At 43.8% G+C, this 24160-nt stretch overlaps 1 protein-coding gene across 6 annotated transcripts; it reads right to left on the bottom strand.

Annotated features, from left to right (window-relative positions):
- Positions 1 to 5408: 5408 nt before the first annotated feature.
- B3GALT5 (beta-1,3-galactosyltransferase 5) lies at positions 5409 to 22970 on the bottom strand. 6 transcript variants are annotated; one of them, XM_053386754.1, is made up of 4 exons: positions 22769 to 22970; positions 19704 to 19822; positions 8987 to 9054; positions 5409 to 7325 (listed from the first exon to the last, which is right to left on the bottom strand). In XM_053386754.1, exons 3-4 carry the CDS (start codon positions 9008 to 9010, stop codon positions 6360 to 6362), a joined length of 990 nt encoding a protein of 329 aa, XP_053242729.1. In that variant the 5' UTR covers positions 9011 to 9054; positions 19704 to 19822; positions 22769 to 22970; the 3' UTR covers positions 5409 to 6359. The 6 variants fall into 6 exon arrangements, with proteins under 6 accessions (XP_053242729.1, XP_053242728.1, XP_053242730.1 ...); XM_053386753.1 differs by lacking the exons at positions 19704 to 19822; positions 22769 to 22970 and adding an exon at positions 16345 to 16456; XM_053386755.1 differs by lacking the exons at positions 19704 to 19822; positions 22769 to 22970 and adding an exon at positions 10450 to 10676.
- Positions 22971 to 24160: the final 1190 nt, after the last annotated feature.

Here is a 24160-nt window from a genome sequence, read left to right as displayed (position 1 = left end):
CTGGAGGGCTTCTATCCTTTTCAAAGCTGCTAAGGGCGAGGGCCTAAAGGCCAAATAGTGGGCTTCACACAATTCATGCAACAATCAGGCCACTAGTGAAGTGAAACAATAAAGTGCAAGCAGAGGGGTTAAATCCAGGCTCCCCAAATTCCAGAGGAGCCAAATCACAAACTACTGAGCACCTCAAAAGCACATTATTACACATGCATGAGATGCATGTTAATTCTTTTTATTGATTTATTTCATTTTTATTTTGTTAGATTTCTTACCTGCTCTTCACCGCAACGTCCCAGGATGGGTTGCAACAGTAAAATATACAATCATAAAACAACTACAACCATAAAACTAGTGCAAAACACAATTAAAGCGGACTCCCTCAGGAGGCTGTGGACTCTTCTTTGTTGGAGGTTTTTAAGCAGAGGTTGGATAGCCATCTGTCATGGATGCTTTAGCTGAGTTTCCTGCATTGGGGGGGGGGGGGGGTTGGAGTAGATGCCCCACCTCTGGATCCTTTCCAACTCTACAATTCTATGATTCTAGAAGCAGGCTGGTATTAAAAACAATTCCATAAAATAATTCAAACATTTTAAAAACATTTCGCCTATAAAAAGTTTTTTAATAGTTCCAGTACTGATACAAACTGTGGTAAGATTTCCACATAAAAGGTTTGTTGAAAGAGGAAGGTCCTCAGTAGGCTTCAAAGACAACAGAAATGATACCTATCTGATATTCAATGGCAGAGGGTGAGATTCCAAAGGGAAGGGGCTACCATATTAAAGGTCCAATTCCTTTATTGCGCAGGATGGACCTCTTAATAAGGTGGAATCTGCAGAAGGCCCCTATCTGCAGAGCTCAGTGATCAATTAGGTATATAAGGGGTGAGATGACCTAGGGCTTTGTACCCCAGATCCAGCACCTTGAACTTAACTCATACCTCTAATTGGCAGCCAGTGCAATTATTTCAGCAGTGCCATAATATGCTGATGATTGCTGAATTAATGAATTAAGCATAAGAACATAACCTACGTACATAAAAAGAGAAAAATGTGCAGGCAATATTCCCCCCAATCATTCTTCAAGACTCAAGCAGGTTCCCACATTCCATTTTGGCAGGCAATGAGGTGAGTCACAGCCCAAGACACAATTCTATTGTTCAGAAATGGAGCTTGCTGGTTTGTTTTGAAAGTGATTTTTTTATTCTCTCCCACATGATGGAACTGAAAGCAGCTCAAAGAAAACAGTGGAAGAATCCAGGATTTTAACCTGCGTGCCACCTCACCAGACAAAAAATAGCAGCAAAGACAGGACTTGGTCCTCTAATGCAGGTCTTATTCGGATGGTATGGATTTCTTATCGTTTTACTTTTGAAACATTGAAAAATTGACTTGCTTGTGTCAATACAATATATTACTCCATACTGTGTGGGGGGCTGTGACTGTGGCTGAGTGGGAGATGCTTTCCATTCGGGGTAGTCCTCTGTCAGCAGGGAAGGAGACTGTTGGATTCAGCCAGAAACACCCCATACAGAATACACCCACCCACTCTATCTGGTCCCTGAAATAGTCCTATACAAATTATGCACTTCAAAAGAGTACACTGTGGCTTCCCTCCATGTGTCCTTTTAATTGTGCATTCATGAAGAGTCGTGCTCATGATGGTATTAAGCAATCTCTAGTTTTCTTCTTATCCTTCAAGGATAAGGGTCATGGGTTCAAGCCCAATGTTGGGCGAAAGATTCCTGCACTGCAGAATGTTGGAATAATGACTCTCATGGTCCTTTGAAACTTGACTATACTATGATTCTACATGTGATGCCACTCTCCAGACTGTTTGTACCTATAAAAGTTTCAGGGTGGCATACTGCTTTGTCTCATAGCTTCCTATTAAAACCCTGTAATTTTTTCTATCACAAATGTTCCAGGATGTGCAAGGCAGGGGGTTGTTCCGCTTTTGGTACGGTGCCAGAGTGCACTTTCCAAAGGCAGTCATGTGGTAGCACTGGGGACTCATCACAGAACAATTAATAAAGTGGAAAATGTGCAGACAGTCCAGTTTAAATCCACCACTAAATACGTTATTATTGTGTTAATCAAAGAGCTGGTTGGTTGCTTTTGGAAGTGCTCGACTATAGTTCTGGTAAATGCTCCAGGATGAATCATGAAATCATAGAATTGTAGAGCTGGAAGGAACCCTGAGGGCCATCTAGTCCAACTGTCTGCAAGGCAGGAATCTCAACTAAAGCATCTGTGACAGATGGCCATCCAACCTCTGCTTAAAACCCTCCAAGGAAGGAAAGTCCACCATCTTCCAAGGGAGTCCGTTCCAATGTCAAACAGGAGTTCTTCCTGATGTTTAGTCGAAATCTTCTTTCTTGCAACTTGAATCCTACCCTCTAGAGCAGGAGAAAACAAGCTTGCACCATCTTCCGTAAGACAGCCCTTTAGATATTTGAAGATGGCTATCATATCATATGATCTGTTAACCTTTGTAGTAAAGTTCCTACAGGAGCTCCTATACTGCAATTCCTATTGGCTAAAATCATGGTAGGTGGCTCTATCCTTCCTGGCTGAAATCATTATTTGGATGGAGGTTTGAGTCACTGTAGCAGCTAGGAGTTTGCTTGCACCTGTGACTGGCTGGCACCACAGAGACTAAAGGGACCTACAGGACCAGAAGCTGGATCAAGACTTAAAGGTGATTTGACACCAATCTTTGCTGCCACCTTCTGGTTGGAATACAAATTTGCTGTTGGCATGTTGGCACGGGTTAGCTGAAGCATCTGCAATGCACCAAGATGCGCTGCTGACACTTGCTGGAAAATTGACGTTGCAGGGTTCTCACGTTTTGCATCTTTATGGAACATGTAAAGCCATCACACTGACTGCATCCTTGAATGAACTTTGAATAAGGCCCAAAGGACATGGACTTCTGTTGGTACATCTAGACCTGGTGGACAGTTTCGAGCAGGGCAGACCAAGACCTGAGGCAGATCCCAAAATGACACCCCGACCCCCACTAGGGAAGATCTAGATCAGGAACAAGGGGGCAGGCAGGGAAGAAAGATCAACATTGGGATCTTCTGCCCTGGCTGGACCCTCACCTTGCCTCATAGGTTGGCTGGCTCTGGTTTTGAGCATGGGGATGACTTTATGATTTTGGCTATCTTTCTTGCTAATGCTGCTATTGTTTATTATTCTGCTGTTTAATCAGATACCAGGTATGTGGGGCGGGGGGAGATTGCTACTCAGTCATCCAAACTGGGGGCTCAGGTTATCCTGTGTGTGTATGCTTGAGCCAGATCCAGATATCAAAAGAAAATAACTGCTAGACACTGGTCTAAGGGTTAAACTGAAAATGTAGCATATCTAAAGTTTCCTATATTGAACTGATTCTACTTGCTGAAAGTAAAACTAACTTGTGGCAGGACTGGGGGTGATACACCAGAATGTTAGAAATAAGCTCCAACAAGTTTGCATGGACTACAGTGAATCCACTGGGACTTAACAGCTACTAGGAATATTATGTGCTAATCCTTCAAATATTGAAAAGGAGCATAGCAGGCATTATTTCAAAAGCGACACCTGAAGCAAATCCATATGTTGAGGAATAAAATACATAATGCAGTGTTTCTTCAAAGGGATGAGTCCTCCAAGACAGATTCTCTATCAAGCTTCTCAGTAAATGATTGGTGGGTTATATTTAGCCATCTCACAAATAATAAGGGAACAGAGGTTATGTTAGTCACAGCATTATGATTCCATGTGGGAGGAAGCAGAAGCCATTCAAATGACTTCATGATTACCATTGTGTGAACCAGGAGAGCAGGACTTCACTTGCTTGCTCCACTTATACTGTCAAACCCCATGGCAGCCTCTCCCCAATGGCATTTGTGCATTTGGAAGGATGTCTGCAGCCTGCCCTATGAGAGAACGCTGGTCCCATGAGCTGGATTTCTCAGATGTGATGGTGGGCAAAGAGTAAGCAAGTGCTCCTGACTTAGAGGATCGTAGGTGAATGCTCAAATAGGGCTTAGGTTACAGGACTACTGGGAAGAAACCTACAATGGTTGATCACACCTTTAAGAAAATATGTAAAATTCAGCTATTACCCAGATCTGTCTCCATCATTAGGTCGAACACACTGGTGCTGTGAAGGGTTGTTCCAGCACAGGCATGGCCAAACTTGGCCCTCCAGCTGTTTTGGGACTACGATTCCCATCATCCCTGACCACAGGTCCTGTTAGCTAGGGATGATGGGAGTTGTAGTCCCAAAACAGCTGGAGGGCCAAGTTTGGCCATGCCTGTTCTAGCAGCACACAGTGATTGCTCTTTGCATGCATGCATGTGTGCAGGCTTGTGGGCGATTGGCCATCAGAAACAGACTGAAAATGGACTCTAGAGATGGAGTGAATGATAGATGGAGGAGGAGGCAAAGAGGGTATGGCTGTTGGTTGAGAGGGTAGCAGGTGATATTAGTGATAAATAGTAGGCATTAGTCAATACTTTGATTTCAACAGGTGCACTCCCGTTAAAATCAGTGGGACTTTAAAGTGCTTAATTCAGAAGAGTTGCACTCAGACTTAGTGAATAAACTGAAGTGGCAGAAGGCAGTTGCCTTTGGATAAGTACATGAAACAGAAAGCTTGTATAACATGGTAGATTAATTTGGGCTTTTCATACTTTCCCTCCCTTTATTTTCTTTTTGCTCTCGTAATGACAGCCTACCTAACGTACCTTCCCTACCAACAGCAATTTTCTATGTACAACACCTGCTTTGCGTTGGAATTCCACACACACACACACACACACACACACACACACACAGAGTGCAGTTTATTGAACTGCATCAGATGCCACTTTCACAAGTCCCCTGAGTGGCTTATAGCATCTCAGGGGGAGCTGCTTTCAGAGAGGAGTCTTTGAAACTCCTTTGTTTTTTTACTAGGTATGTCAGAAGGCACCGTTCTCCATTCCACTCCGATTTGGTTGCATGCAGTGCTGTTTTTGTTTCACTACAGTTCATCTTCTGCCAAAAAATATATTATGAGTCTTCTTGTCTGTTGTCTCAAAATTTACAGAATTATTTAATTATCTAAATTAATAAAATAATACATAAAATAATACACAAGAGGTCTGGAATGTGGCAACACAAGAACAGGCCTTTTCTGCAGTGGCTCCCCACTTGTGGAATGTTCTCCCCAAGGAGGCCTATCTGGCACCTTCATTACATATCCTTAGGTGCCAGGTGAAAATATTTCTCTATAACTAGGTCTTTGGCTGCTTAAACAATCTATGACCTTTTAAATGTGTTTGTGAGAGGGGGTTATTGGTTTGTTATTGCTGTTTGGTTATGTATTTTGTGTTCTCATTTTGTGTTTTTATGTTGCAAACCACCCTGTGATCTTCAGATGAAGGGCAGTATACAAATTTAATAAATAATAATAAGATAAGTCACATTTTTGTAACTAATTGCATAATTGCAGTGTTATGAAGTTATGCCACACCATAGAAATACAAAGAAAATGCAAGGCAAATGGGAGAAAACTCATTATGTATCATTTGTGGGCTGAAAACAATAGCAAATACTACATATATTCTGTGGATTCATTTATGTTGCAGAAGTGGAACAAATAAGCAAATATCAGTAAATTCTGCTTCCGTCAAAATTCTCTGACATCATGACTTACAACACACACCCCTTTGGATCCTACTCTTTGATCAGAAAGAAAGGAATGAAGTGTCTCAATACTACCACAAGTGAAATGATCACAATTAGCAGTATGAGCCACCAGGAGAATGTGTGCACAAACCTTGTGAAACAAAGTTGTTTCACTCATTAACTTTATTAAAACTCAGGGGCTGAACAGTGCCTGTTTAAAGAGCTAGTCAACAACCTTGAAGATGAGTATAGTGACTCATTATATTGCTATGAAGTGTGCCCACTACCAGAGCAAATCTCCTGCTGCACAGCCTACTATGGAACTAGAGTGGCCAGATACAAAGGAGGGCAGGGCTCCTGCACCATTAATAATTGTGGAGAAGATGGAACTTCAGCACGTAAGGCTCATGAAGCTTCTTCAGAAAGGTACACCTGCTGAAATTCCTTGTTCTTCAAAACTATGCATCAGTTCAGGAGCCCTATCCTCTTTGGCACACTACTGCAGTGGGTTTTTCAAGCTGTTTACCTGGGAGTAAGCATTATGGAACACAATGACACTTACTCGTAAGCAAACAAGCATAGGCTTGGGTTTTAAAAAGCAATGTCAGCATCTTCTTATCTAAAATAGGTTTGATGTCAGTATCTAAGCAAAAATTTCAGGATTTATGTTCTATGCAGTTTTGTGCCTCTGTTGAAACCTATCAGCCACCTGGATAGGTCCCTGGATGACAATTTTCATCCAAGGACCTCTCCAGTGCATCCCAGTAGATAAGATTCTCATGAGGTCTGACAAAGTGGCTTGTCACAATTTTCCTAAAACGACAAGCAGAAAATACAAGCCCCTCTGGGAAGAATGTTTGTTCTGAATGAAGTTCTTCCAGTTTGATGTCGAGTTTAGCGAGGCACATGCCTACAAAAACATCCTCTAGTTTAAAATAAGGAACTTCTTTGGCAATTTTATACACACTACTAGCAACATCTGCAGACAAAACATAACCAGTCCCTGAACAAAATGGAGGGTACAAGTTTCCTGAATATTCTTCTTCACTCACATACCACTTACTTATCAGTTTTCGTATTGGATGCTCATTCTCTTTTAAAAAGCCAGTGAAGAAGCTAACCTTCTTATTTTTCTTTAGAAGAAGTTCAATGAGATAGTAGGTATTCACAAACATATCTGAGTCTGTTTTCATCACAAAGCTGGTTTGTGGGCAGAATTTGTGAATCCATTCAAGGCCCATAATAGTCTTTAATGTTAAATTGTAGTAGGAATCTAGAAAATCCTTCTGGATAATGTCTCTGTGTTTTTTGTTCTCATCATCAATAGCACGCTGGTCAACATCAGTGAGAGTACTTCCCAGGAGAAAATAGGTCACAATACGTTTGTTGTCTATTTTTCTTTCTCTGCCCCATGTCTCACGGATAGCCATCCGGGCTTTGGATTGTTTGTGAGATGATGTCACAAGAATGACCAGGAATGGTGGATTCTGTCTGCAATTCATATGAGGCCTCCTTAAAAAACGTCCATCTCTCTTAAAGGGAAAGAACTCATGCTTCGTCTCACAGAATATACAGATTTCGAAAGTGCCCAGTTTGGCATATAAACAGAGAAAACAAACCAAAGCCATAGTGAAAACAAGCATCCTTGCAAGTCTCTTGGAAGCCATCTGAAAGAAAGAAAAGGAAATGCTATGTGGATATTTCTAGCGATTAATGTAGTGGGGAGATTACATTCCTACAGGCACGGTAAATAGGCATTGTGTATGTCAAAGAGCTGGCCTTAAATGTGACTAGCAGCTGGAACCAACCTGTAAGAATTTTAGTAAAAACCTGAACTTGAGATTTTTCTTTGGGAATAGTCTTGAAGACAGAACATTGTGCTGTGTATATGCAGACTTGCATGTTTCCAATCAGTAGATGGCAGGGTTGAGAGTAACAGATTACAGGATAAAATATACTTTGTGGTTTCCCACCTAAGCTGCGCCCCTTCCTCCTGCACATTCACTCTCTTCTCCCTCTTTCTTGCACAAGGATACCACAAAGGTAGCTCCAATCATATAGTGTACAATTTGTGGTCATCCTTGTGAATATGTAGAAGCTGTAAGCAAACAGCCTGCTTTGCTTTATTTCTGTGTTTTATTTTTCCCCCTTAAAGCAATGCTAGTGATGTATAAATGAGACAGAATGCGTAGTGAAGCTGAGGAACTCCAGGCAGCTCCAGCTTCCTAGCTTTATAAACTGATATCCCAACCCATTTCATTTTTTAAAACCTATCATGTTGGGCTCAGCCAACTCCCTGGGCTTACACCACCACAGGTGCACCTTGCTTCCTGAGCTCTGAGGAGAGAATCACACTATCCATGGGTGCTCTTTTCTCTCTGGGCTCTGAATTCCACGCACATCCCCTGCCTGTGTCGGCTCAAGTGCCTTTCAGAGCCATTGATAATGCAGGGATGTCTTCTCCGGTCCGGACAAGAAAATTGTAGCCACGGTGTCCACAGTCCATTTAAACTTTCTCAAAAACTGTTCTCTTTTTTAAAATCATTTCTCTTTCCACCCTACGTCCCCCTGAAGAGGGATAGAAATAGGCAAACTGAATAGTCTTGTGGGTGCAATCCCCTCGCCCAGCTGCTAATATAAAATATGACAGCTCCTTTGAAGTGCCCCCTGTCAGAGCTAGGCAGGAAGAAACTGAAAGGGAAGGGCTGTTATCTTAGTCTCATGAACACTTGTTCAAATCTGATTGGTCAAATCTAGTGGAGCGAGCAGAAGATCCATGAATCTCCACCTCTTCAGGAAAAAGGAAATCTGCCCCCCTGTTCTCCTGGTGTTAAAGGCTCTTTGCATCCCAATGCGAATTCCCCTTATTTTTGCGTAGGAAGTTGAAAGTGTCAGAGAAGCCCCACTTTGGGGGGGGGTGGATGAAAAGCTACTGCTTCCTGTTTCATATGATAAATTTACATAGGGAATATTTCATGCAAATAGCTTCTCACCTGAAAATAAGCAACTTGTGGCTTTATTGCCTCAAACATTTGGGGGCAATAAAACCCAGCAATGCTTCTGAATGCTATGGGGAGAGTGAAATTAGCTTGATCCAGCAAGCTCGTCTTATGTTTTTATATTGATGGCACTGTTTTTTTCTTTTTTCTTTAAACACAGCTGTCACTATCTGGTTCTAAATATTCCCTTAGTCATCTACTGAACGAAGTACTAGTTTATTTTATTCATATACTGCCTGGTTGTAAACAGAGCCTCTAAGCAATTCACAAAAACTAAAAACTGGAGTCCAGATAATCTTCCCCTGCGTGTGTTTGCAGATTTACCTTACCTTTAATGGATGCTTCAATTTCATGAGGAGAAAGAAAGTTTTGGCTCCAAGACAGCAACTGATAAAATCTAGAACAAGAAAAGTGTTGGTGAACTCCAAATGCAATTCTATTCCCATAAGCAAAATGAACACGTATCTCCTTAAATGTGTTGATAAACATTTCCAACAAGCAAACTTGAAAATGGGCGCACATTCCCTTTACATTCTTCTTAGTCTTAACATTCCCTGCCCACCAAAGGCTAGGCTACTTTATTATTATTATTATTATTTGTCATTTATTTCTTCTTCTAATAATTCTAGTTTCCAATGTCAGCTTCCTTCATTATCACTATTATTATCATTAATAATAATTACTATTACTAATACTACTATTATTATTTCCAGGGTGGCAAACACATTAACAATAATATCACTAATTATATTCTAAAAGCATTTTAAAAAAATACTTCTAACAACAGTTTAAAAGAAAACATTCTACCAGCCGATAATTTCAGGGTTGCCAGGATCAGGACTGCTCAACATTCCTATGCCTGGGCAAAGAGCAATGTTTCCAAATTCCCTCAGAAAGTCAGTTATGCGGGATGAAGTAACTGACAGCACTAAATATTTACACATTTATCCTGTTCCTCTAAATTGTAAAATAAACCTGTTTCTGAGAAAAGTCTGGGGCTTGTCACAATCTTCTTTAGGCAAAACTCATTTTGGCAGGGGCTGAACATCTCCCCTTCCCAACTGGAAAATACTCCTTACATGTCCCATCAGCAGGGCGGCCATATTGCCAAGCAGTCTGGGCTTCCCTGGATTCAGTCCTCCCCACCCAACCAGAGCCCATTTCTACCATTAGCAAGATCAAATGTGTATTTATGTATGTATGTATGTATGTATGTATGTATGTATGCATGTATTTTTTAAAAAATATCAGAAGCTGATCTGTGAGATATAAGTGCCTGGTCCTTCTGTGAGAAACTCCTGGTAGCACTTTTCAAGGCTTTGCCGCAGCTGTGTTTGGCATTGGGAGGGGGGAAGTGTACAAGTCATACAGATTACAAATAATAAAAGTGATGCATTTGTTGTCTCCAGAAGGGGCTTGCTGGTTCATTTCTATTTTATTTTTATTTATTTTTTGGGACTTCCCTTGTGAGAGAAAGATTGCTACCCATAGGAAACAACATAGAAATGCATAATTTTTAGCATAGCTGCAACTGGGCAGTAGAATTGCCTCCCCTCCCCAGGTAACAGTAAGGGAAACAGTAAGGAAGTTTGTGCTTTCCCTCCCCCAGGTCTTATTTTTCATGCAAAGAATATTGCTCTTATTATTTTCATATATTTGTTGCCCGAGGCCCAGGGCAAATGTACCCAGCTGCCCCCTGCCCAGGCCTGCTTTTGCAATCAACTATACAGGCCTCACCACCACCACTTTCTGCATTTCCCTTTTTCAAAAAAACATTAGCAAGCATATGTACTTAAAGACTCAGGATTGTTAAGGAGCTCTCCATGCTGCGATAGTGGTTGTTATTAGAACTACTACACTCCATTTTGTCATATTTTGCCAATGGCTGGTTTGCCTTCCAGTTTAAAAAAAATAGCCCACATGGCCTAAATAAAGCTTCTTTATTTATTAATTAAATTTCTATCCAGCTCTTCCTCTCAAAGGAGCCCGATGCAGCCTCCTGCTCCACAGAGCTGTGTGCAACCCTGAAGGCTGAAGCCTTATCCTTGCCAGGGAATCGTTTGCCTGCGTCCCCAGGGCCGAAGAGAGAGCAAAAAGCACCAGGAAAGATTCTTCTTTGGAGAAAAAAAGTTTTATTGAAATCTGTGCACAGAGGTGGCCAGTGGGATCGTTCCCAAAAGACTGGCCCATAGATACAAATAAACAAGCATCTTTATACCTGAGAGTCTGCCCATCTCTTCCCACCTCTTCAAATTCTCCAATCAGCTGGCAAGGTTAAGCTTATTTCCTTATATGGTATATGGCTATCTAAACGCCCCTCCTTCCCTTGTTCGTGTGTTCTTCTCTTGCGTTACTGCATCAGAGAGCATGTGCAGAGAGTACTGCAGTTTCTACTTAGCTGAGAGAAAAAAAAACAGGAAATGGGCTTCCCTGCTAGCCAGCAGAAAGAGGAAGCTGGCCTTTCTGCAAAGCCGCTGCTCGCTGTCTACTAGCCGGCAGAAAGAGGAAGTAGCTCCCAGCTTGCAATTGCGGTTTTTTGCTAGCTGCTTAACCACAACTGCAGAAGTTAGCTTAGGTGCAGATAGTATTGAGATTAACCCTTTCAATTCCCTCCTCTTCTTTTGGACAACCTATCTCCTAGGTTCGTCCTGGTCTCTTGGGTTTATAATCCTGGGGGAGAACAATAAGGGCCATGATATTTTTATTTTTTTGCATCACACCTTGTAAGCATTGCACCAAGCAGGGTATACAGAGGCAAAGAAGCAGAAGGATTAACAGCGGCCCTGCTAATAATACCACAATATGCCTGAGCCAACTGCCATGAGGCAGCCAAAAATATAACCAACCCCATAGATCACCTCCTGTAGTTTTCAGCGGGTTCCTGGCTATCATTGTTTCCATGTGATCAATGGTGGCTGAAATGCTGACATTATTATCTAGGACATATCTACTTTATTGCTGAAGGGCCCACTGATACTCGTGCTCTATCAGCTGCCTTGCTTCTTGGGAGGTTGTGTCCCACCTCTCTGAGGAGGAGCCTATTGTCTTAACCAATTTTCCCACCTGTCCTTGTGGATGCTTAATACTCTCATGATTTCTTCCCAACACACTGTATCCGAAAGGGGCTTCTCCCTCTACATATATTAACATATACCCACAGGAATATATATCCACCCTTGCAGAGGCCTGACACACGGAGTGACCATATCAAAGAGTTCTGGCCCCAATATCAAAAGTCCTGGCGGTGCCTTAAATTTTGCTGGGGAAAAAAGTCTCTACGTTGGGGACGCTGCCCGCGGGCGTCCCTCCCATCCACTTGTCCAGCCGTCTGGCGCTCTTCTGGAGATGGTTAGCTTCAGAGGATCATCAGGATTTGGTGTAACTGTCCAATCTAAAATAGCCTTCTTCACTTAAGTGTGGTGGACCCAAGGGGTGAGGTCAGCAACTTTAACAGCAGTGGGCCTGGGTCCACCTGTTAGAAAAAGAGAAAATCTCGGGAGAATGACTGCACATAATTATCAAACTGCACATTTTGACTAGCATGGGGGGTTATTGCAAAACTGAGTGGACAAAGGCTGGTTCATTGTCAGATCCTATTGACCTAGGTAGTCCATAGCGGGGAATGATCTCCCGTAACAGGCACCTGGTTACCTCTGGAGGCAAGCAAACCTCTTTCCTTCCAGAAGGCTCCATGGGCATGTAAAGTCAGAAATGCATACTTGGAATCAGTATAAATGTTTATCCTTTGTCCCTTTGCCAAGCACAAGGCTCTGGTGAGCGCTGTTATTTATGCCAGCCGGGCCGACGTTCCAGGCGGGAGTGGCTGCACTTCGATCACTTGGTCTTCCAAGGCTACCACTGCATAGCCTGCCTTCCGCTGTCCAGCCTTAACAAAGCTGCTTCCATCCACAAACCATGAAGGCCAATGGGGGTTTGCCTCCTCTTTGAGGTCAGGCCTGCTAAAATATTCTTCATCCATTACTTCAATGCAATCGTGCATCTGCTCCTCACCTTCTCCTACTGTCAACAGGGTAGCTGGGTTGAGGGCGGTGGTGACCTGAAACTTCAAACGCGGGTGCAGCAATAACATTTGACATTTTCTCATTTTAGCCTGGGAGAGAAAATAGGTACCCTTCATGTCAAGCAAAGCTGGGACTGCATGCAGGGTCACACAAATGGTGTCTTGGCCAAAGGTGAATTTGTCTGCTTTGTTCAGTAGGGTGGCTACTGCCACAACTGCTCTCATGCACGGCGGTAAGCCTTGTTCTGTAGGCGTCAGGCGCTCAGATAGGTATGCCACTGGCTGTTGCCAGCTTCCCAATTTTTGGCACAAAACCCCTTTCGCTGTCCCTTGGTCCTCATCCACGAATAGAGTAAAGGGTTTCTCAGGATTTGGGGTGCCAAGCGCTGGGGCTTGCTGCAGTGCCCTCTTCAAATCCACGAAGGCTTGCTGTTGTTCTGTGCTTCAAACAAAGGGGTCTCTCTCAGTTCCTCTGGTTGACTCATGTAGAGGCTTGGCAATGATGCTGTAATTAAATATCCATATCCTACAAAATCCTGCAGACCCCAGAAAGCCACGGAGTTCTCTGCAGTTCTTTGGCTCTGGTATCAGGATAATAGCCTGCTTCCTTTCTTCACTGGTAACAAAGGGGTGTTTCACTGTGATTGGCATTGCCTCAAGATCCTATGTTGGAGCAGTCGCTCTAGATGCACCCACACTCCTTCAGTCGCCCTTCGTGGGATGGGATACTTATTTACTGCAACAGGATTGACAAATGGCTTGGGCTTCACAATTATTGGTGGGATATTCTTTGCCATTCCTGGGGGGTTGCCTTCAGCCCATACTGCGGGGTTCACTTGTTCCAGAATACTGGCGGGGATGGGTCCCTCCTCTTCTTTTACCATCATGAGGCGCCAGTACTCCCTCAGGGGTGCCTCCACAACCAGTTCCCCAAGTGACATAGTGGACAATGTGGCTTCTCCCAATGGCTTAAAAGTAATTTGGGCTTGCAACTTTACCAACAAATCTCTTCCTAATAATAGAATAGGGCATTCTCTCTTCCAGTGCCCTTCCTGTCGGCAGATGGCGCACTGATTCCTCCCCAGACGGCTTCGCCCTCCTCCCCGGGCACTTCCTCTTTCCTGAGGGGTGGGTGTGGTAGCCTGTAATGCCATCAACTTCCTTGTTTGATACTTCTCCTTTTTTCTCTGGGCCTCCTCATCTCTCTAATTGTAAGTGGTTTGAGCTATTTCCAACATCTATTCCAGCCCATGGCCGATGCACCCCTCAGGCTTCTGGATTTTTTCTTTTGGCGAATATCGGACGCTGCCTGAGCTACAAAGGCAGCCTTTATAATGGGGCGTTGGCAATATCATCTGGGTTCTCCTCAAAGGTAGGGTTCTAATTTCTCCAATTGCACACATCAGCACTTGAAAAAGGCACATGTTGGACTGTATAAGTGCATGGTGGTGCTTCCCCACCCTGTCCTGGGGGGGGGCCTGGTGGGTCATACACTCTGCGTAGAGGCATCATTGCAGTCCCACCCTTTTTCTGTGCCTTATGGGACTTATGGAGGGACGCCCTGGTTGCTGCTTCTATCCATTCCTTCTGCCATTACTTCCCTTGTGTTGGGAAACATCCTGCTGCTGCCAACAAATGGGAACTAACATCCACTTCTTTCGCATAGGGTTGTACATACTGTTGCAATCTCAATTGTCTGATACTGTGTCCACCTTTTTCCTTTCTTTGCTAACTCAATTAGTCCCTTCATAAACTCCTCATCATCCTCTTCCTCTTTGCTCTCTAATTCATCAACCTTGGAGGGTTCAGGCTGAGGGCCGGCTCCTCCCTGGTCCTGGGGCCCTGGGCCTCGGGGATTCGCTAGAGGGGCAGTTGGTGGAGCATAGGGTGGCGGCGGTTTAATGACTTCCCCCTCTTCTCCTTCCTCTCCTTCCGGCTCTGATATCACCGGAGGCTTTTCTGACTTCCCTGCCGGTTGGACTGCACAAATTGTATTTTTGTGGGGCGTCGCCTCGGCAGGCTTTCAGCCACGGTGGATTCTTTTCTACATTGATTTTCCAGGTAGAAATATAAGGGATCTGGTCTGGGTGGACGTTCAAGATATTTTGATATAGTGGGTTGATTAGTTGCAAATTAAAACTGCCCTCCGAGGGCCAATTAGTTCCTTGGGTGGGCCAATCAACCTCACATCCTCTCTCTTCTCAATTTGAACCCAATCATCATGCTTCGTAGCTGCTTTCCAGTTGGTTAAAAAGCATTTCAGAGGACTACGTTAGCTTGCCCCAGACCCCATTTTTTTTTTCCAGACCCCCTTTTTTTTTTTTCAGATACTCCGCTCCTAACCGGGCTTAAGATCCTTTCACACACCAACCACTACAGACTGTGACTTGGCGAACTCGCGTTGCTAAGAAATGCACAGCCCTGCAATCGCTCGGCCAAGGGGACGCTAAGCCCCGGCCCACACTTGACAATTCAGCCACTGGAGTATCTGACATGCAACATACAAAACACCCAACATGCAACACACAAAACACACCAAAATAATTTTCCCTCTGTTTCCCCTTTCCCCAACCTTACTGGCGGCACTCTACTGCCACCTCTGTTTCCCCTTTTCCCTTTTCCCGTCTGGCGGGGCGGCACCTTATTGCCACGGCCAGTTCCTTTGTTCCTTTTCTGGCGGCACTCTACTGCTCACAGCCAGACCCTTTATCCCTTTTCTGGCGGCACTCTACTGCTCACAGCCAGGTGAAGCTGTCCAGGCTTCCTACCACGCCCTTTCCCTTAGGGCTTACCTGTTCCGCTGCGGACCCCTCCTTCGGCCGTCCTCTTTTCTCCCTCGACCAGGTGTCTCACTCCGGAGCGGTGTGGCCGGCTCCCCCCACGAACAGGCAGGGGTGCGCACTTGGAGCCGCGAACGCCGGTCCGGGGCTGTTCACCGAGGTCGGGCCTGGCCCTCCCCGGCCCCCTGGGGTGGGGCAATTCCCGGCCAACGCACCAAAATGAAGGCTGAAGCCTTATCCTTGCCAGGGAATCGTTTGCCTGCGTCCCCAGGGCCGAAGAGAGAGCAAAAAGCACCAGGAAAGATTCTTCTTTGGAGAAAAAAAGTTTTATTGAAATCTGTGCACAGAGGTGGCCAGTGGGATCGTTCCCAAAAGACTGGCCCATAGATACAAATAAACAAGCATCTTTATACCTGAGAGTCTGCCCATCTCTTCCCACCTCTTCAAATTCTCCAATCAGCTGGCAAGGTTAAGCTTATTTCCTTATATGGTATATGGCTATCTAAACGCCCCTCCTTCCCTTGTTCGTGTGTTCTTCTCTTGCGTTACTGCATCAGAGAGCATGTGCAGAGAGTACTGCAGTTTCTACTTAGCTGAGAGAAAAAAAAACAGGAAATGGGCTTCCCTGCTAGCCAGCAGAAAGAGGAAGCTGGCCTTTCTGCAAAGCCGCTGCTCGCTGTCTACTAGCCGGCAGAAAGAGGAAGTAGCTCCCAGCTTGCAATTGCGGTTTTTTGCTAGCTGCTTAACCACAACTGCAGAAGTTAGCTTAGGTGCAGATAGTATTGAGATTAACCCTTTCAACCCCAGACGTAATGTGCTTTTGCTCCACCACAGCACCCCTGGCACAACCGTACTAAGCCAACCCTAAAACTGAGCAGGGTCTCACCTCTACCCTTTCCCGTCATCTCCGCCATTTCCTGTCTCTAGGGTGAGAATCAGCTTCATTTCTCTCACAGCAACAGGCTTAATGGCAGAATATGACCTGAAGTCTTCGCCTGTACAACCCCCAACCTGCTTGCCTTAGAAAAGACAGGAAATACTTTAGAGGAAACCACAGCCTTTGCAACTGAGTGGAAAGCGACAGTACTTCACAGTGCAGTCCTATACATGTTTTCTCAGAAGCAAGGCCCATTGTGTTCTGTGGGCTTACTCTCAGGAAAGAAATGCAGCCGTAAACTTCTTACAATATATAAAATTGCCTTGAATTTTAAATTAGCCTTTTGAGAGTCCAACTATATGTTACGTGCAAAAGTACCCAAAAGCCACTCTGACGGGAGACTTCCGGGTTAGCTCCATCGGCTAATGGCGGATTCCCTCCGAGCTCCGGAGGGAATCGGCTCCGTAGGAGTTGGGTCTTACCGCGGCAGCGATGCGGGGACCCTTAGAAATCACAGGCGGTGAAGCCTGTGAACTTGGTGACTCGGCGGGCACCATTAGCGCCCCCCCGAGCCGCGAAGGAGCCTTTTTAAAGGCTACGGAACGGGGGACGGGGTGAGTGGCGCGGTGCTGAGAGTCGACTGCTTCTCCTGCAGAATGAAGCCGCGCTGCCATGGCCGGAGAGCGCTGACTTCTTCTTGTGAATTGGACCTCAAAACAACAACCCGTGAGTAGTATGGAATTTGGATTTGCAAAGAAAATCTTCTTTGAATTAGGCACGATCGGGGAAGGCGTAAACAGGAAGTCCGTCTCCCCGTCCTGTAAACAACCTAAAACAAGGACCTGCTAACTAAGGTCGTGAGAATTCTTTCTCTTTATTGGGTAAAAGACACTAATTTCACGATTTGGCACTACAAGTAATGGTACTGGAGGATAAGAGCTAATTTTGGGAGCTGAGGTACCACCCCCCCTCAGACCCGGGAGTGATCCGCGAGAGAGCCTGTTGGAAAGGTACTGAAGAATTTGACAGCTGTCAAACTAGCTGTCAAGACGGAAAAAGGGAACTTTGTTTCTACTGCTTCTGCTGGCTATATCTGTGACAATTTGATTATACTTTGTCGAAAATAAGGAAGAACTGATACAAACTAATTTGATTTTTGGATTTGAACTGGAAGGAATACTAAGTAACCAAAATCCCTCTAGAGGGGGTTTTGGGACATTACAAGAATGGCTGAAGGAGGGGAAATTCAAGCTAAGTTGGACAGAGTCTTTGTTCTCTTGGGAAAGTTACAAGGCCAGGTTGATGTTTTGGCTACAAATGTGGCAACTCTGGACTTAACAGTAAACAAATTCATTGAATTTGATAAGGATTTGACTCAGGAAGCTTATGCAGCTGGCCAAGAAGAGAAACTTGAGAGATTTGAGAGTGAGGGGAAAGAGGTATATGTTGTTCCTGAGGAAAAGGAAGGAGGAGCTGCAATGTTGCCAAAGATAAAGGAAGGCCAGAGCCCTGACATGATGGCTACAAAGGAAAATAAGAACTTGATGATGAAAATCTGGTTTGAATCGGAAACTGAAAAATGGAGGGATCTCCTTATGTGGAGATCTGAAGACCTAAGGATTACAAATTTGATTAAGGTGGAAGGTGGAGCTTTGGGGACATTTGGACTTGAAAGGATTAAGAAACAAGATTCAGGCTCCACTTTTAAATATGGAGGTCTGGCTGGAAGAAACATGGACCTTATTGGGCTAGAGCTTCTCCGAGATTTGGTGTTTAATACCAAGGACTACAAAAAAAACCGGCAGAGAGGAACTGAGAGAGAATTAAGAGCCTCGGACGTGAGATCTCCAGGCTGATAGTAGATGGACTGATGGACGTTTGTTGGGGATTGAAACCGGGAAGGGGGGGGGTGGAGTCTGGGAATCCAAAGGGTGTATAATCTAACCTGTTCTGTTTTTATTTTGTTTGGATATTTGTATGAAAATTGGGGAAATCGTGGAAGGGAATTTAGGCCGACTTTAGAAAAAGGTTTAAAGAATAAACAATAATGTATAAATATGAAGTCTATAAGGCAAAATTGGCTTTTTTAAAAAAGAACTAAATATAAAAAGGTTTAAAAATAGGGACAAGAACTTGTTGAACCAACAATCTGAACTGGAATACAAGAGGGAGAGGTGTGGGGAAGTCAGGGAAATATGTTATAGAAAATAAGGATTGTGAACTTTATGTGTTTTTAAACTTTTTTTGTTTTTTCTCTTTTTTGATTTTTTTTTGTATTATGGTGGAAAATCTTAATAAATATCATTTTTTTTTAAAAAAAGCCACTCTGACGGGCTGGGCTTGGAGTGAGAAGTCAGCAGGAAGCAGTTGCTTAGTTCTTTCACAACCTACCTTTTGCCTTTGTAGATGTGTTTGTAATATCGCTTCCTTTCATGGGGAAAAAATTGCGCAGCTTCTTAAGTTTACTGTTTGCAATGGGCCGTGTTTGTGCATGAGGTGTGCATGTGTTTCCAGCCCTGTGGAATGTTTCCTATGCTTACAGGCACATTGGTGTTGGAGAGGTAAGGGTGCAAAGTGCACCTTTGAACATATATACGGAGGGATTGTTGTCTGGTTAGGCATTTCTGGGTATTTAGCAAGGTATTAAGGAGATTAGGAGTTCTGAGTTACATTTAAATCAGTAACAATGGTTTGGGGCTATGCAAACTGCGTGGTTAGGAAGGGCTGTCTTGTGTGGTCTCTCACATACTGCTAACAGCAGAGGTATTGATAGGGAAGATGTGGAAAAATAAAATAATGGATATAATATTAGTGAACAAAATTATGAGATATAAGCAATTAAGGGAAGGAAGGAAACAATCAGCATAGATCTTTAGACTACACTGAACACCATTCATTTTTACACAAGGATTGTACATTGTGTATTTCTGACATCCTAAGAAAATTGAGGGTCAGTTTAAAATAGGAGGAAAGCTGGTGCACTTGGACGCTCATGTGTCGCAATGGTTCAGTGTGTCTAGGAGTTAACCAGAAGATTGGTGGTTTGAGCCCACCCAGGGATGGCTGTGGGAAGGATTCCTTCATTGCAGGGTGTTGGACTAGATGACCCTTGGGACCCCTTCCATCTCTATGATTCTAAGATGCACAGAGGATCAAAATTATAACTCTTTTATTAGATCCATGGCACAGAAAATACTAAGATACCTTGCCTGGCAAAGAGGAACAATTAGAGTGTATGCAAATATAAACTTTACTTTTCTTGCTCTCACTGGTAGCATGCAGAAAGAAGACAGGATTCCCTATAAACATAAGAAACCCTCCACATGGCAGAGAGGGAGAGGAGGGGTAAATGTAACTGACTGACTTACCCAGGGGATCATGTAGAAAAGCTACCACTAAGCCTGCAGGAGTCTTGCGGGTTCTGGGTCTGAAATGAGAGACTTGATGGCAGGGTCGTCCTAGTGGTTTTCAAAGGGGGAGGAGAAATCTAGAAATACAACAACGCAAAATTACTTTTATAACCTTAGCAACTGAATTTTCTGGAGAACCATTTTTAAGAGCCAATGCAGAATAGTGGTTATACGAAGCATCTACCGGTACTTATTCTGTTCAGTTAAAACAACTAACTGAACAATCTCTAAATTTGATAATGTCAGATAATTTCATTGTTAGCTATATCCCAAATCTTTACCAACCAGACATGAACAGGCAGAATATCTGCTTCTAGGACTTGGCAGCAGTCACTAAACAAACAAACAAACAAAAATTCTTTACCTTCATCCTTCTTAACCTGTATCCAGTACAAATGTGCACCAGCCACAAATTTAGTTCAGACCCCGATTTGGCACTCTTCCTTTCACAGCTGCAACTACTGTAAAAGACTGGCTTCTTTTACCAAGTTTACCAGCAGTTTGGTCTATGGCAATACAGGTTTCTGCAAAGCCCTAGTAAAAATTTAATTCCCCCACCCCCAATCTCAAAACCACACTTTTTCTGTTGTCTACACAATTGTAACTTATTTCATTTTAGAGAGACCCCTGGAGACATTTCTGTCAATCTTTCATTCCCTGGCTGATAAGCTCTCTGTACTGTTAGACATTCCAAATCCTATGCTATGGATATCCCTCTCATCCATCTCTAGGCAGAGGACTCAAGTAAAAATTTTTTACAAGTGATAGCTCGACAGTTTCACAGGATCCCTACTCCCTCCTGTTATCATGAAGACAACCACGATACAGTAGCTAGCATATAGCCATAGTACAACATTAGTAGCTATGCCTCAGGGTAGACCTCCTGGCCTGGTAGACCTATCTGAATCAGATATGTGCTCCGAGCATACTCAGAACTGTTTCCTTGAAGTCCACACTTCACAGCTTGTAGCATATTCTGGTAACCTGGAAGGAAGCAAGGGTGTATTTGCTACTTTGAGAAACTTCGCTCTTCCTGTTTAACACTTGTGACCTTGCGTGTGAGAGAACCACGATGGTGGATACTGTTAGAATTCCTGCTTCATGATTGCAGTCATGGGATTTTTGTCTTTCACATGACAGTATATGTTTTGACTCCACAGAGTGGGAAGTGAGGAAGACAGGATGTTTGTGTTACTGTGCTCCATGAAGTGGGACTATTGTCCTTTGTTCTTTTTCTCTTTGCTGTCTGATGCTAGAGAGAGAGGGAGCCATGTTGCAGTGCTCCGTGTGTGTTTATATGTCAATAAAGTAGATTAGCCAAAATGCTGAGTTGCTGAGGTCTGTTACGCAACTACACTGCAGATCCCTAAGTGTGCTGGTGTCGGTTGGCATCAGTCGCTGTGATGTTCGGGCTGAAGAAAGCTTTTGAAGCTCCTGAACGATTGACCAGGAGGAAGAGAACATGCCAGTCGGGCATGTGTCTCTACCAGGGTCCTACTCATGTGTAGGCTGAAATCCTGACAGATAAATCTGGTTCACAGGCACTATAAAAGCAGGATGCTGGACTTGATGGTCCACTGGCCTGATCCAGCCAGCTCCTCTGGTTTCCTTATGATACTTAACTATATGTTAGACAATATGTTAGCTCCATATCAGAACTCTGAAGTGCAGGTTTCGTTTTTACACAAATGGACAGTGTAGTGGGGGAGAGGTGGTCCAGACTGGGACCTAACATGGAGGACAGACAGCTTTAAACTTTGCCTTTCCTGTGGTCCCAGTTCAGATAGGGGTGGGGGCTGCACCAGCTATTTATATAAGAAAAAAATATCCTATGTGCTTCAATTGGAACTTTTATTCTTATTCAAATTGCTGACATGATGAGAAGCCCATTCTGAGTCTTAACCATAGCCAGATGCAATGAGTTAAAGGCCCCTACCTCAAATGCCAGGGTCCCAATTGCGATCAGGAGCTCCACGCTGGCAATTTGTGCAATAAAACCCAAACCCTGTACTTAAGGGCACAGATATGGAGCTAACATGTTGTTTGATAGGAAGACTGAACAGGTTCACAGGTCACCTCGGCACTGTCTTCCCTGCTATGGTGAGATGTCTTGTATAACTGTTTAAATTATAGTAATTCATAGAATCTCGTATTGTCTGGTTTGGTCTGGAGAGAGAGAACTTGCATTGCCTTTCCTGACAATCTTTTAGAACATAAAACTGCAGGGATTTTCCATAAGGTTCTTCCCTCTGTCTATAAGAACTTGGAAGATATGTTTGATTTCAGCATAAGCAAGCCACTTTGTATATCCCTGTGGAACTAATCTCTACATATCTGGAAATAAATTGGAAGCGTCCACACGTGGACAAAGTCTGCTTTGCTATGGAGAGCCTTTTTTTTTAACCATGCCAAGCACTCCCCTAGATTGGTCATACGAAGGAATTCTGGCTCACTAAACAGCATGTTTCACTCATGATTAGATTTGCTACTTGGCATGTATGTGAGCACATGTCGAAGATGTACGTTATAGATATTATTAAGGAAAATAAACACATTTTCAAATTGGGGCTCACTTGGATCAGGGTGAATGTAGATGTGTATGAAAAGGGTTGTTTAAGAGGTCTGCAGATTTAGATCCTGATGGGAAGGCAAGACTCTTGTGCTTTGTATAGGAAAACAGAATTGCCTGCAGGTGCCCCTTTTCTTCTCTCTACAATACTGTTCAACAAACTGCACCACTGGCCCAAATTCTCTCTTCCACACCACTGCTCGAGGCACAGGTGCTCTGTCCTCCAAGGCACGGAGCTGAACCCTAGTCTCAGACAATATGGAATATTTCATTTGAAAGAGCCAAATTATGTCATTCATCTTCTCTAGCCGGCAGAAAGAAGTCTGCATGGTAGTCTGATTCTGCTTTCCTGATTATGGAAATCTGTTTGGAGAGCTCTCAGGAGTGAAACGATTTAGCTGAAAACCATGCACCAAAAAGAAAGAAAGACAAGGGGTTTTTTTAGTTTCCTTACCTCCTTCTGCAATACATCTCTCCGTTTCTCTAGCCATGTTGCCTGAAAGCTCCAGTGAGTTGTTAGATCTTCCTAGGGAACGGTTTGTGTCTCCTTCCCGTTCCTATTTGATCAATGACAATCTCCATGTGTTTACTGGACTGGGAGTGGCAAACAGCATTTGTGCAGTAAAGGGAATCCAAGCAGTAGATTTCTCTTTCTTTCTTTCTTTCTTTCTTTCTTTCTTTCTTTCTTTCTTTCTTTCTCTCCCTCCAGGTAGCAGGCAGGACGGCCACCGCAGTCTGATCGTCAGCAAAAGCCAAGTTATGAACTGTCTGCAAATGCTCTCTCTTTGTACTCAAGGAAAAAAAAAACACAAAGACAAGCAATTCCAGGCACACTCAGCTGTTGCTAGAGAACACGGAAATTTTAATTATTTGAGAGACCAAATCCTTATGCCTTTCCACAGGAAAAGCAACAGCCACTAGCAGAGTAAAAGAGAACTTTGCAAAAATAGCCTCCGGGGTGTGAAAATGTCCCAGGCTTCTGGCAAGGCCAGACAGACTTCAGTTTGTGGTACCTATATTGCTTATTTCAAGAATGCCTGGCTCCACCAACAAGAGCTAGGTGGGAAATAGCAGTTCAGATTGGCAGGCACACTCACAGAAGTAAGGGAAAGTGTCTACCTATGAGAGCGAGCTGTGTCCAAGAATTGATTTCAAAGCCACCACTGAGTTTATTATTAAACCCTTTCATACAAAATTCCACTCCCACTTTCCCCGAAGCATCCATTGTTTCAACAGCCTAGTTTTCGTATGGGACATGTTTATTTTTACTAGTCTTGAACAATTGTGGGTCACACCAACTGCAAATCACCTAGTGATTGACCAGTAGGTCCCAGTCTACCTTTGACACCCCCCTTCCTGAGCTAGCGTGTTCTCAGACATAAAAGACATAAGGCTATGCACACATATCACACATTTAAAACATCCCCACAAAGAATCTGGGAACTGTAGTTTACCCTGCCCACTGCTGCCATTCCTGGTACCTTTAACAATCTACAGTTCCCAGGATTTGTGTTTGTGTGCTTTAAATGTGTCTTAGATGTATGCTGGATAAGCTCATTTAGTGCTTCTTCCCCCGTCTATAATTGGAATGCACAACACTGACCAGAATAGGAATTAGTTTACAATTGCATCTCTTTTCTAGGTTGACTGACCATATTCACACAGGTGTGCATACAGACAAGGCTCACAGCGAGCCTGGTGAGGGGAGAACCTGAACTTCCCCTGGCTGAATGTGGAACCGAAATTTGTGTGTGACAAGCGGGCAGTGGAACCTTTTCCCACATGGTCTTTAAGTGCATTTGGACAGCTGTGGAGATCGATGGGCAGGGCCTCTACTGCTGAGGAG

The sequence above is a fragment of the Podarcis raffonei genome, chromosome 4 (assembly GCF_027172205.1).
Source record: "Podarcis raffonei isolate rPodRaf1 chromosome 4, rPodRaf1.pri, whole genome shotgun sequence".
In the NCBI taxonomy this organism is placed as follows: Eukaryota; Metazoa; Chordata; class Lepidosauria; order Squamata; family Lacertidae; genus Podarcis; species Podarcis raffonei.
The sequence above is the reverse complement of the archived record's forward strand: the minus strand, read 5'-3'. Positions and strand labels throughout refer to the sequence as shown.